Below are 13150 nucleotides of genomic sequence, written 5' to 3'. Positions count from 1 at the left end.
CTATAAACCTCAATGCTTCTTTTTAACACTTTAAACTATCTTTTACTGTTATCAAAAGTTTGACAAAAGGATTAATCAGATCCAAAGATGATGATGCTGATGAATTTTCAAATGAAATACACTACACTCCACCTTCATGAGAAATGCTATTAGTCTGAATGAGAAAGCAGCATTCCTGTGAAAGCATTGTTTGAGTTGATCTTGAGAAGAAATGCTTGTAGTCAGCTATGTAACCTTGGCCAGACTAAACTATTCTGATTTATTATTTTGGCACACAACTAATTACCATGGGAATAATAATAAAAGTCACAGTGCCTTAGAGCAGAATAACCTGTAGGTTTATGCAAATTTCAGGGACAATGAACAAAAGAGGCAAGTTGGTCCAAGATTTGAATACTGAGTGTTTCTTTGTCACAGTGAAGTAATATATCATTAAAAGGGATCTAAAAATGTAATTATTATGAATGCAATTTCTCAGGAAATTGGGCTCAAACAGTAGCATCAGTGCAATGATTAATTATTAGATAAATATATATTTGTAGAAAAATATATAAAATATTTATGACACTTATTACATAAATATTTATACTTATTTATAATTATAATTATATTTATATCTATACTGATTTTATAAAAATGCGTACACCAAAACAGAAATAGAAGAGTCCCATAGAAAATTGTGTTCAAAACGCAAATGTACATAAATCAATATAAATAATAAAATATTAAATACAAAAAATATATATATATTTTTAAATATTTATTTTACAAAAATTATATAAAACAGATTTTTTTGATATATAAATAACAAATGGGTTAAAAAGGCAACATTGGTGCATAATTCTAATATAAATGATAATAATAAATACTTCTCTGTATAATTTGTTTTGTTTTTAAAAGTGTATATAAAAACATATAAACTTATTGAGATGCCTAAAATTACCATAAAAAGTCACTGTGGGAAAGTCAAGGTGACAGTCAACTTTAATCTACTTTGCACATTGAATCTGAGGTTTATTCCAACCAATAAATGTGTCTGGGTTGCTCATACCCGCTGGTAGGCCTGGAAAATAATGTCATAAAGAAATCCTTGAGGCATTTCACTGGCTCTGTACTTTGCTCTCTCCAGCGAGTGGTCCAGGTAGCCCTCTGACGTGGTTGCAATGACTGTGGACACCAGAGGACGTATCGCTCCCGAGGCCTGAAAAAACAAGGCAGACAACAGGACAATTAAAAACATGCCTTGTAAAAATGTGTTTATTCATGATTACTAAACAATGGTGCATTAGGATCAGGCAATGAATCACTATGCTTGTCATATTCTTTTGAGTGCTTCATAAACATATGGGTTTTGCTTTCCAGCCTTTGTCACAGCCTTGGAGGGGAGATTTAGAAGAAAATCACAGAAATCTTCAACCGCACACATTAAAGCCAGCAAAAACATTACTAAAACATCTTATCCGGTTTCATGCTGTAAGGAGTAGTGCTGAGAGGTGTCAACAATATGTTTATCTTAGTGATTTATGGACATTGGAAAAGGCTGCGATGCAGTCAAACCACAAACGAAGCTGGATTTCTCGTCTTCTGCTGAGTTTCATGACGTTTGCCTTGGAAGGATGGGATATATGTACTGGATTCTTGTTCTATAGCATATATTAAAAAGAGTTACTCTGATTGGAGTTTTTCCATATTTATTATATAGCAGCTTCACACATATCTCTGAAGCCCGCATCAGGAATTGTCTTTCAATGACTTAACGTGGTCTGACTTTCATTCACCTCATAAATTTGACAGATATGTAGACTGTGGTACAGCAGATTAAGGGAGGGAGTGTTCACATAGTGTGGACATTCTTCACCACAAACATTTCAGGGAGTGTTTTAAAATGAATTATTCCAAATGACAGCCACAGGAAGAAAAAAAAAGGAATATTTGAATTCAATCTTACCTTGAATATAATTTACCTCTAATTTCGGGGCTTTTATATTGTGGTATAGATGATAATCTTGGGCAGAAATTAACATAGATTTTCATTTTTTTCTCCATACTGTTATTAAATGCCATACAAATGCACTACTTTGAAACAAAATCTGGATTAAGAAGAGAAAACGAACCCCTTGCTCTTTAGCTGCTAGGGTGATTTTCAACAGAAGATCTTCTTCCACAAACGGTCGTACAGCATCATGGATGATGACCACTTTGGGTTTGGGCGTCAGTGAGTCTGTAGTGCTGCTGAAGGCCTGAAGCCCGTTGAAGATAGACCTGTGTCTGGTGGTTCCCCCGTGGACTACTTTTACCTTTGTGTGATTAAATTTCTGGACAATATTCATCATCAAGTCATGATTCTCCTTAGCAACCACAACGACAACAGTTCCAATCCATGATAATCTGTAAAAAAAAAAAAATACAGATAGAACAGCTTTCATTTGTCAGGTTTTAAAAAAAGAAACAACATAATCGCTGTTATAATAGGGTAATGGAACAAATTGTATGTTATGTTGCTTTTAGCAGTTATTTTAGTATTACTTGCATAGTAATATAGTCTGTGTTAAAAATTTAAATTAAATTCATTTACATTTTTAGTAATTTCGCTATGTGCTTTTGATACTTCCATTTAGGTAGGGGTGGGTGATATGACCAAAATCTTATATAACGATATGAGTGATTTTATTTCATGGTAACGATATACATCACAATACAGTTATTTTTGCTTTAAATATGGGTTTTCAAACAAGTTAAAGAACAAATCACTCCGGTCGGGAACCAAAAAAACACCATTGTTAGATTTATTGAAGATTAAGACTGAAACAAAGAGCATCTCTTCAGGGGGGGTGGTGGGGGCACAGGTCAACATAGACAAAAAGGGATCTAGAACAAAATAAAAATACAACCGGCTTACCTAACTTCCTAACCAAAAACAAAACTCAAACTGATGTAGCAAAAGAAAAGGCCAGGACACCAATATGCTCTGTTTCACAAAATGAGAAGTTTTAGTCCCAACAGCAGGTGGTAAACATCAGTTTGGCCGCTAGCCGGAGGAGGAATCCAGGAGCTCTGAACCTGTTTGTGTTCACACCAGCAATGAAGGAACGTTTTGATAGGAAAATTTCTAATTCTTGTCACCTGTGTCAATATCACAAAAAACTAATACTAGCCTATATATATATATATATATATATATATATATATATATATATATATATATATATATATACAAACATATGGACAAAAAATGTGAAAAAAACTTTTTTTCTATTTATTTGTACAGTAGAACAAATAAATACAAAATGCTATATATATTGAATAAAGTAATCAAATACATAAAAAACCTGCATATTCCTCTCATTTTCTCTTTTGTTGTTTGATTAACATGAATGACAGACAGCAGGGATATTAGACTGCTGTCACTTTAAGATCTTCCCCGAGCCAATATACAGTCCTGGCCAAATTTTTTGAGAATTACATAAATATTGGAAATTGGAAAAGTTGCTGCTTAAGTTTTTATAATAGCAATTTGCATATACTCCAGAATGTTATGAAGAGTGAACAGATGAATTGCATAGTCCTTCTTTGCCATGAAAATTGACTTAATCCCAAAAAAACCTTTTAATTGCTGTCATTAAAGGACCTGCTGAAATCATTTCAGTAATCGTCTTGTTAATTCAGGTGAGAATGTTGACGAGCACAAGGCTGGAGATCATTATGTCAGGCTGATTGGGTTAGAATGGCAGACTTGACATGTTAAAAGGAGGGTGATGCTTGAAATCATTGTTCTTCCATTGGTAACCATGGTGACCTGCAAAGAAATGCGTGCAGCCATCATTGTGTTGCATAAAAATGGCTTCACAGGCAAGGATATTGTGGCTACTAAGATTGCACCTAAATCAACAATTTATAGGATCATCAAGAACTTCAAGGAAAGAGGTTCAATTCTTGTAAAGAAGGCTTCAGGGTATCCAAGAAAGTCCAGCAAGCGCCAGGATTGTCTGCTAAAGAGGATTCAGCTGCGGGATCGGAGCGCCACCAGTGCAGAGCTCAGGAATGGCAGCAGACAGGTGTGAGCGCACCTGCACGCACAGTGAGGCGAAGACTTTTGGAAGATGGCCTGGTGTCAAGAAGGGCAGCAAAGAAGCCACTTCTCTCAAAAAAAAACATCAGGGACAGATTGATCTTCTGCAGAAAGTATAGTGAATGGACTGCTGGGGCAAAGTCATATTCTCCGATGAAGCCCCTTTCCGATTGTTTGGGGCATCTGGAAAAAGGCTTGTCCGGAGAAGAAAAGGTGAGCGCTACCATCAGTCCTGTGTCGAGCCAACAGTAAAGCATCCTGACACCATTCATGTGTGGGGTTGCTTCTCATCCAAGGGAGCGGGCTCACTCATAATTCTGCCCAAAAACACAGCCATGAATAAAGAATGGTACCAAAACACCCTCCAACAGCAACTTCTTCCAACAAGAGTTTGGTGAAGAACAATGCATTTTCCAGCACGATGGAGCACCGTGCCATAAGGCAAAAGTGATAACTAAGTGGCTCGGGGACCAGAATGTTGAAATTTTGGGTCCATGGCCTGGAAACTCCCCAGATCTTAATTCCTATGAAAACTTGTGGTCAATCCTCAAGAGGCGGGTGGACAAACAAAAACCCACTAATTCTGACAAACTCCAAGAATTGATTATGAAAGAATGGGTTGCTATCAGTCAGGATTTGGCCCAGAAGTTGATTGAGAGCATTCCCAGTCGAATTGCAGAGGTCCTGAAAAAGAAATACTGACTCTTTGCATAAATGTCATGTAATTGTCGATAAAAGCCTTTGAAACGTATGAAGTGCTTGTAATTAAATTTCAGTACATCACAGAAACAACTGAAACAAAGATCTAAAAGCAGTTTAGCAGCAAACTTTTTGAAAACTAATATTTATGTAGGCAATATTTCTCATTTTCATTTAAAGTTGTTCCTTACACATTTACATTTTATTACTGCTGTCTTTCAATTAACAATAATCAAACAAAAATCAAGCATAAGGCCTAAAAAAAAAATTTGTTTGGTTCCGGTTTCCGACCGACCCTGTCAATTTATGTGCGACCCAAATTTATTTTATGAGACTGGGGAAGAACGGTCTTTCACACATCGTTAATTAAATTACAGTTTCCTTTAAATGCTGTTTTACACTTAAGTAATCCGTTAAAAACCATTAAGTATTGCATCAAAACCCTTTAACTGTCAATTCCTAAAGTGAGCTATAACTTAAGGTTTGGAAATCGTAACATTAAGAGAATCACGGGGGGAGGGGGGAGTCAACAATATATCGCGGAACAGAGAGGGCACTGACAACATGCTGACAGACAGGACATTAACATTACCAGCTTACTTTTAATATGAAACAAAGTCTCATTTGGTTATTTCACCTTTCAAATGTGGTCATTTTTTAAAGAAATGTAAACAATAAATACCGTTTTGTGGCTCTTGAATGTGTCTAACAGATCGCTGTAAGTTAGATCATCAGTTAAAACTAACTGATCGTCTCTTGCTTCTAGTTAATTTATAGCATAAAAATCAAATAAACCACATAAATGAACATAAAGAATGTTGTTTGACTACAAAAAGATGTCTGTACACTCCGTTTTTCAAGTTCAAATCCTCCATGTTAATCTACTATGAGATCGCCTGTCAAACTCCCGCGAAGGCTTTGTGTGTGTGTGTGTGTGTGTGTGTGCGTTTTGCGTGTCTATGGCAACAACAGACTTTAAACGGGAATACAGAATCACAGTCGTAAATCACTGTGTGTGTGTGTGTGTGTGTGTGTGTGTGTGTGTGTGTGTGTGTGTGTGTGTGTGTAAAACTGCCACTGGAGAAAAAAAAATAAAAAATAAAAAAAATAATAAATCCCTACCGACCAATGACCTCAACTGACAACCAACCGGAACCAAACTTTTTTTTTTTTAGGCCTAATGAAAAAAATAGTCAGTGTGTTGTTAAGCAGCTTCTAAGATGTTTTGAGCATTTAAGCGCATTGTTAGTTACACATTCGCTTGGGTGTTCTGGGCCTGTTTTTTTAAATGATATTTACATTCTCATACTCATCCCTATTCCTTCCAGAGGGCAGGGGTTCTCAGCTCAAATATCCACTTTTCTGCAGAGTTTAGCTCCAACCCTAATTAAAGGTTGGAGCTAAACTCAGCAGAAAAATGGGTCTTGAGGGCCAGAGTTGAGAACCCCTGGTGTAGGGGACCATAAAACTGTTCCTTGGAACGCATCCCTGCATCATCTTGCCAATCCAATTTAGGTTTAACAAATAAAATGTGTGCAAAGAATCATGGGAGCAAAGTGTCCATCAGGTGTACCCTTCGAAGTACAGTTTTGAGCACTTCAGTTTGGAACAATCCTTCAAGAGCAGTAGTCTCTAAATTCATAGTATTCATAAAACAGTAAGCAAAAAGTATGCAGGTGTACTTATTCCAAATAACATTACATTCTCATACTATATAGAACATACATGAAGTACGTAGTTATTCAACAGAAGTACTTACTCAGTTATTATCATGGTATGTGATTTTCAACGCAACCTGTTTAGTGAATTTACAGTTCTCAACCATGAAAGAACTAATACATTAACAAACACATTATTGCAATGAAAAATTAAATAAAAAACAAATAAGATCCAATTAAATAACTTAAAGTAGTTCATCAGTGTACAGTACTGTTTACTTACATCCTACTCTTCTGATATGTTGTTTTTTTTGCATACTAGAGTGTATGGAAGTACATATTAGAACACAGAGAGAAGTTTAATTTAATATCTCAGCTACGCTTATTTAGGTCACAGCTGTCATACAGTCTGGACATCGAAATGTAATATTCCAAAAAATGAATTACAACGGCTCCTAAGTTTATGCTTTTGTCCATTAAAATTGAAGTGACAGCTTCAAGCTCACAGCAACCTTTTACTTCACAGTGCAATTTATTAAACATGCCAAGTCAATGTCAAGTGCTTTTAGCCTTTCCCAAGTCTTGCAGAATCTGCAGATGTTCTTAATAAGGATTGAAAAAGCTGTTCTGGACAAGATCTTCATGCAGTAGGTGTCCTTCCTTGGACTTCTGCCTGTTTACTTTGGGGGGGGGGGGGGGGGGGGGTGTCCAGTTGTCAAACTAACGGACGTAATTGTGACAGGCGTAATGATTTATTGTTCTGTTTTCGTCTGCTAATAACAAACTAACATAACGTACATGTCATAAAATCAGTTTCATGTGCTCACTGACACTGAATATCAAGTCTCACCTCTCAAACGCTTGAATCGTGAAGCTTATCAGAGGTCTGTTGAGAATAGTGCAGAATTGTTTCGGTGTGGCCAGTCCCATTCTTTCCCCAGATCCACCGGCGGGAAGAACTACAGCTACCGGGAAATCCACCGCGGTGCAACCGAGCCGGTCCGCGCTCCGCTCGGCGTCGCATTCCAGCAGACTGCCGGGATCCAGAGGCCTGTCGGAGGAAGAACAGCGCTCCTGCTGCATTTCTCCAGCGCCCTAATAAGCTCCTCGCGTCTGGCAGCCGTGTTCATGGGAAGAAGCTGTTAACCGACTTTCTGCATCGCCATTCGGCGGGTGATTTGAGTTACGTTTTGCGGCAGTAGTGTTACAGCTTTCCCGCTGCTGCTCTGTAATCAGAGTGAGCCTTCTGTTATCCACTCGTCAAGGCTTTGCAGCAGCTGGGAATCTGGGATGTGGGATTTCATCTCATTGTACAGCGTAAAATAAGGTTTAATAAAACGATATTACGAATTAAAAAAAAACATGCCCAACAGGTAAACGTGTTAAACAGTTTTTTTTCTTCCCAGAACAATGGCATTTTCATATTTTGTATGATTTATTTTCTAACGTTTCCCAAATTATGGCAAGCCGTTTTAACATGTATTTCTTTAACTTTATTTAACGAGTATCTACTTATCCTTATCTACTTATCCCTAGTACCTATTACAAGCATTTTTTTCAATAGTAGTAGCCTATTAAAAATAAGTTACTGGTAACTCAGTTGTTAATAGTACATTTCTTTTTTCACTTTTTGTTATGAGTCAAAATGACTTTAGTTCACTTTCAAATTAGATATGTTACTATAAATTAATTATACTAGTGTTTATTCAGTTAATACTGAAAAAGAAACTAAGCAATAGTTAAATGAGTTACAAATACACTCCTAGTTGGATACTAAATCAAAATAGAATTTAACTACTTTTAAATGGCTTTCTAGATGACAAATGATGAAAGATAGTTGATGAAATTGTGTTTATATGCCTGTTTGCACATGAAAGAGGCATATAAAATGTTATTCTTAATTATTATTGTTTATAATTTCAGTGCAATAATAATTTTCACTATTTGTACAAAGATTTGTATCTACTGTTTTTTTTTGTTTTTTTTATTATTATAAACTGTTTGTCATGCATGAAACAAAAACTACATGTTCATGTAATGGATTAATTGGAGTTCAAAATGTCACCTCATGCAGATGTAAATTATTATACAGAGACATTTTCAAATGTTTTAATTTTAATGCTTTTACACCATAACGCCAATATAAGCATTGTCACTATAGTGCAATATCTTGTCCAAATAATGCTTGCACAAACTAAAAATGTTTCAAAGTCAAGGCAAAATATATTACATCAGCTTATACGTCACAATATTACACATAAAAGTCCTGCAAAATCAATTACATAAACAATTGCATATGCATATGTACAGACATTTAATTTACATGTAGCTATGCATTTCCCAGGTTTGAGAACTGCTCTTTTTGTCGCTGAACACAAAGACAGTATTACCACAGCAAGTGATTACCACACACATCAGGCAGTGGGGACAAAAAAAAAACATATTTGTAATGTAATATGCAGTTATCATTGTCAGTCTCTTTGATATTATTATGGACATGTCTTCACTACTGGTTGTATGTTGATTGAGATTATATCGGTGATGATATTTAGTCTTTATTTTTTCTTCTTTCCAAAGATTGCAGTGGACATCTGGCAGTGAACTCAGGTCCCTGCACTTGCTCAAAAAAGGCAGCACAAAGAAAGTTCAGTGCTCCTGTGAGCTGACGTCACAAGTTCTCTCGTTCACACTGAGTTCTTTTTAAAAGGAAAAATCTAGCTCAGTCCAAGCACAGACTCATTTAGCTTTCCGTCCTAGGGCCCACTTTGTTCTTTTGTTTTTTTATCTGGGTATGAGCATATCCCTCAGACTTGACCCCCGATTCGTTATGTTGCCTTGTGTATCTTTTGCACTTGCAGGAGGTCACCACTGTGATCTTGTAGGTCCTGGTGCTGCCATCCTGACACTGGAGCTGAATCCGCTGAGTGCGGGTCTTGTCGTTCACGCAGCGCCACTCCTGACTGTTTCGTCGGTTCCAGAACTTCCTACCATATCCGCCAATCCAGTTGGGCAGCATCTGAGCTGGAAGGCACTGTCCTGTGCACACCAGTTCCTTAACAGGATTTATGCTGGTGCACTGGCCATCAGAGATGTACTTTGTGGATCGCAGCTCTCTGCAGCCAACTGGGATTCGTTCTGTAACACAAAGTGATAAATAACATTTAGCCAGATTTGTATATCAATAACAGATAAACTCAAATCTATGATAGGATTCACCTTGGTGCTGTTTCTTCATGGTTGGTAAACAGACATAAACAGCAGTGGTATGGATGATATGCTTGGTTTGTTTTATTTAAGCTCTTATCTGAAATGAGCGGAAATGGTTTAGCGCACAGATGACTAATGACTCTGAGCCTCTTATTGTCAGATTTCGCCGGGGCTGCTGGCTATACTTGTTCTGCCTCAGAGAAGAGCCTCCTGTCAGCGTAACCCAAGCCAAAATCCATTCACACAGCAGCAACAAACCTGTTACAATGAGCCCCCCCCCCTCTCCATGACAGGACATGATGAATGGGGATCCAAGGGACATTTTCTTTCTCCCCACTTCAGGTTACGGTCGTTCAAAAAACAAACACGGTTTCCCCTTGAGACTTCCTGAAAAGCTGAGCTGCACCTCCACTCTCCAAGTCCGACAAGATTCACTCAGAGGACATTGTGCTCTGCACTCTTTTATCCCTGCTGCTCAAAGCGGTTGTGAGTCAAGAGACTGTGTAAACCATATCATTTCCTACAGTATTCTGCCATAAGCATAGCTAACTTTCTCCCTTAGATTGGAACATCCAATTAATTGCATATCATTAATACATTTCAATGTTATCAATAATATGCTATTTAATGGTGGGTTTCACTGTGACAACATGCCCCACTACACATCAACATATGTTAAATTAATGACCTGTACCTATTTGCTGGGAAATTACAGTGGAAGATAGCCAAGTCTTCAACATATGTCTATACAGAAAATGACCTTTTGAGATAAACTTCTGAAATAAATATTCACCGGAGTACAAAGTGTGACAACTAGCCCCAGTCTCCCCTACCATAATCACTATATGGATAAAATCGACTGTTCTGGTTGCTTTCTATTTTATGAATGAACACCTACTGTGAATATGAAAACATTTACCTCACCAGTTCAAAGACAAATAATTGTTTTTATAATATTTGTTTATAATATAACTTTGAACTATTTTCAGGTTGTTAAGATAATATTTCAGCCTAAAAAGCAACCTGCCATTTTTACTTCAAAGAGCTAAATTTAACCCCTTAAAAGTTAGTTGGGTCTGTATAAATTGATGTAGCCTATCTCTGTTGATTCAATGAGGTTAAATAACATTTTTTACTTAAATGAGAAAATAGATGTTACCATTTGTTCAGCATAACTGATTTTAACGTTACATCTATAAAGTGAAGACGTGTAAAGAAATTCAAACCAAACAAAATTCTCACTTGATATTGGGAATGTCACCAAAACATTTTATTTTAAATGTTAATTGTAAATGAAACGTAGCTTTAAACGCAATTTCCTAAGAAGAAAAACTACAATATATGATTAATAACCAATATAGTGTCGTAAGTGGGGTGCATGAACTCACCTCTCTCGTGCGCTGTGAAGCCTCTTCCACCGGAGCGCGCGCGATTCAGAGACGCGTTGCTCTGCGCATCCTGCACGGGACTGACCACATGAGAGTAAAAAATCTCCGTAGCATCGTTCTTGAAAGTCAGACCACTCCTTATTAAAAAGCAAAATAAAAACATGAAATTGCACGATTCGGGTGCGTTTATATACATGTTGATTTGAAATAACCCACAGTCTGTGGAGAGATGCTCCTCGAGTCTGAATGATTCTCACTCACTATAATGTCTTGGGTTATATATATACAGTGTATATATACGCTCCCGCCTCCAGTTTTGGCAATGGCTCAGGTGAGCGGAATGATAAAACAAGCGCAGTCAGTCTCTCTTCTAAACCACACCCAGAGAAACACTCGACCCTGTGAGGTGCTCCAACATCTGGAGGCGAATCATTGCGTACTGGACTCCCCGAGAGCCCCTAATTCACTTAGAGATGTTTTTGTGCTGTTAAACACTCAGCACTTTATGTAAGCAAACTCTGTCCATGATTTTTTTAAAGGGAGTTGCAAGCATAATCTGCCCACAAAGTATTTATTGCGAAAATGACTTACGAAAAGTTTCAGAGAAATCATTATTTCCTCAGCAATTTAAGCAGCAGTTAATCAACAATCAATCTGTCTGGCAAGTTGATTCAATCCGTTTACTGAAAATGAGAGGAAAAAAAGACTGGGGCAAAGATGACAAGTTTGACTGACTGATTGATTGTTTGATTAATTGATTGACTGATTTATTGTTTGATTAATTGATTGATTGACTGATTGATTGATAACGTTGAACATACTATTATTACTACATAAGTGTATACTGTATAATGCCTACTATTTACAGATAAGTGAAAAAACAATCCTTTTTAAATCCATACTAAACATTTAAAACTGATCTATAATAAATATATAGCATAAAGATAGATAGATAGATAGATAGATAGATAGATAGATAGATAGATAGATAGATAGATAGATAGATAGATAGATTTATCACTTGACATAGGGGAGAGTGGGGTGATTTGTGCCAGGGGGGAAGTAGTTCCACCCCTTGTTTCTGGAAAACCATTGAAGAAATTGGTCATGTGACCACATAATTTTAAAAAGCCATCCATTTTACTCATCCTCCAAAGAAGAGAGACACATATCATGAGAGGTAATCACATTTTAGCTCAAAAAACTGTTTTTTTCCTTTCAAAGTAAAATTTCTATGATCAAGGTTTTTTGATTGTAGCGTCTGAACAAATCTAGAAAAGTTTGAAAACATTTCACACGTGTTTTAGTGCTTTACCAGGCTACGCAATGGATCTATACAGTTAGCATGATGTTAGCTCTGAACTGCTGGATCATGCTAGTTTTTCAAAATTGTGGGTATGGGGTGATTTGTGCCAAAGGTCCTGGGTTAAGTTGTGCCAGTGGCACAACTCACCCCCACTTATGATTATTTTCAACACATTATTAATTTGTAATTGTACATTGCACTCTTTCATTTTAGCACTTACACTATGTAGCATTCTTAATTTTAGACGAAAACCCATTATGCCATGCACTTATACACGGAAGACCGACAGGGCTTCAATTGCTCTTGTGGAGTTGGACAGGGCAGTGAAAGAGATGCAACAGGGAAAAACCATAAATCAGGTGGCAAGGGAGATGAATATTTGCAGGATGACCTTGAAAAGATTCAGGGAGAAGAAAAAGGGTTGCCATGATTTTGCCGAGTAAGACATGTTCCTGGTTTATATTCCCCTGAAGCATTGACAAGTGGGATGTTAAGTAGTATGCCAAATCCAGACCACCTAGACCTACATACCGATGGGATAATCTGGAGAAGTGAGATGGCCATGCCTCATCAGTGTTTGACTTACCTGCCATTTGTTTAATTTAGATAACACTGATTTTAGTTTTGAGTTTGCACTATGTTATTAAAGAGAAGTTTTATTCAGTTTTTAAGTCGCCTAAGTCACAATAGGATTTTAAAAAATTAGCCTACTAACTTTATTCTTTTATGTTACATAATTGACTGACAGCGTTCTATGTATTTCAGGCATATATTACCAAAGCCCTTTTGCCTGAAATGATTCACAAATATCATATATTGTGTA

General features: G+C 36.9%; 2 protein-coding genes across 4 annotated transcripts in view; both read right to left on the bottom strand.

Annotated features, from left to right (window-relative positions):
- crppa (CDP-L-ribitol pyrophosphorylase A) overlaps window positions 1-7715 on the bottom strand; it is a 34496-nt gene extending 26781 nt beyond the window's left edge. The window contains exons 1-3 of one of the 2 annotated variants that reach the window (XM_059514066.1): window positions 7277-7715; window positions 2115-2388; window positions 1052-1201 (exon numbers count right to left, since the gene is read on the bottom strand). In XM_059514066.1, the coding sequence (XP_059370049.1) occupies window positions 1052-1201; window positions 2115-2388; window positions 7277-7509 (657 nt within the window). In that variant the 5' untranslated portion in view covers window positions 7510-7715. The remainder of the gene's footprint in view (window positions 1-1051; window positions 1202-2114; window positions 2389-7276) is intronic. The other variant, XM_059514064.1, reaches the window with a different exon arrangement.
- An 808-nt stretch (window positions 7716-8523) lies between these two features.
- Window positions 8524-11274, bottom strand: sostdc1a (sclerostin domain containing 1a). 2 transcript variants are annotated; one of them, XM_059514067.1, is made up of 2 exons: window positions 11022-11274; window positions 8524-9561 (listed from the first exon to the last, which is right to left on the bottom strand). In XM_059514067.1, the coding sequence occupies exons 1-2, from the start codon at window positions 11215-11217 to the stop codon at window positions 9167-9169; spliced, it is 591 nt and encodes a 196-aa protein (XP_059370050.1). In that variant the 5' UTR covers window positions 11218-11274; the 3' UTR covers window positions 8524-9166. The 2 variants fall into 2 exon arrangements, with proteins under 2 accessions (XP_059370050.1, XP_059370051.1); XM_059514068.1 differs by lacking the exon at window positions 11022-11274 and adding an exon at window positions 9643-9912.
- Between the last annotated feature and the right edge of the window lie 1876 nt (window positions 11275-13150).

Source organism: Carassius carassius, chromosome 28 (genome assembly GCF_963082965.1).
Source record: "Carassius carassius chromosome 28, fCarCar2.1, whole genome shotgun sequence".
NCBI lineage: Eukaryota > Metazoa > Chordata > Actinopteri > Cypriniformes > Cyprinidae > Carassius > Carassius carassius.
The sequence above is the reverse complement of the archived record's forward strand: the minus strand, read 5'-3'. Positions and strand labels throughout refer to the sequence as shown.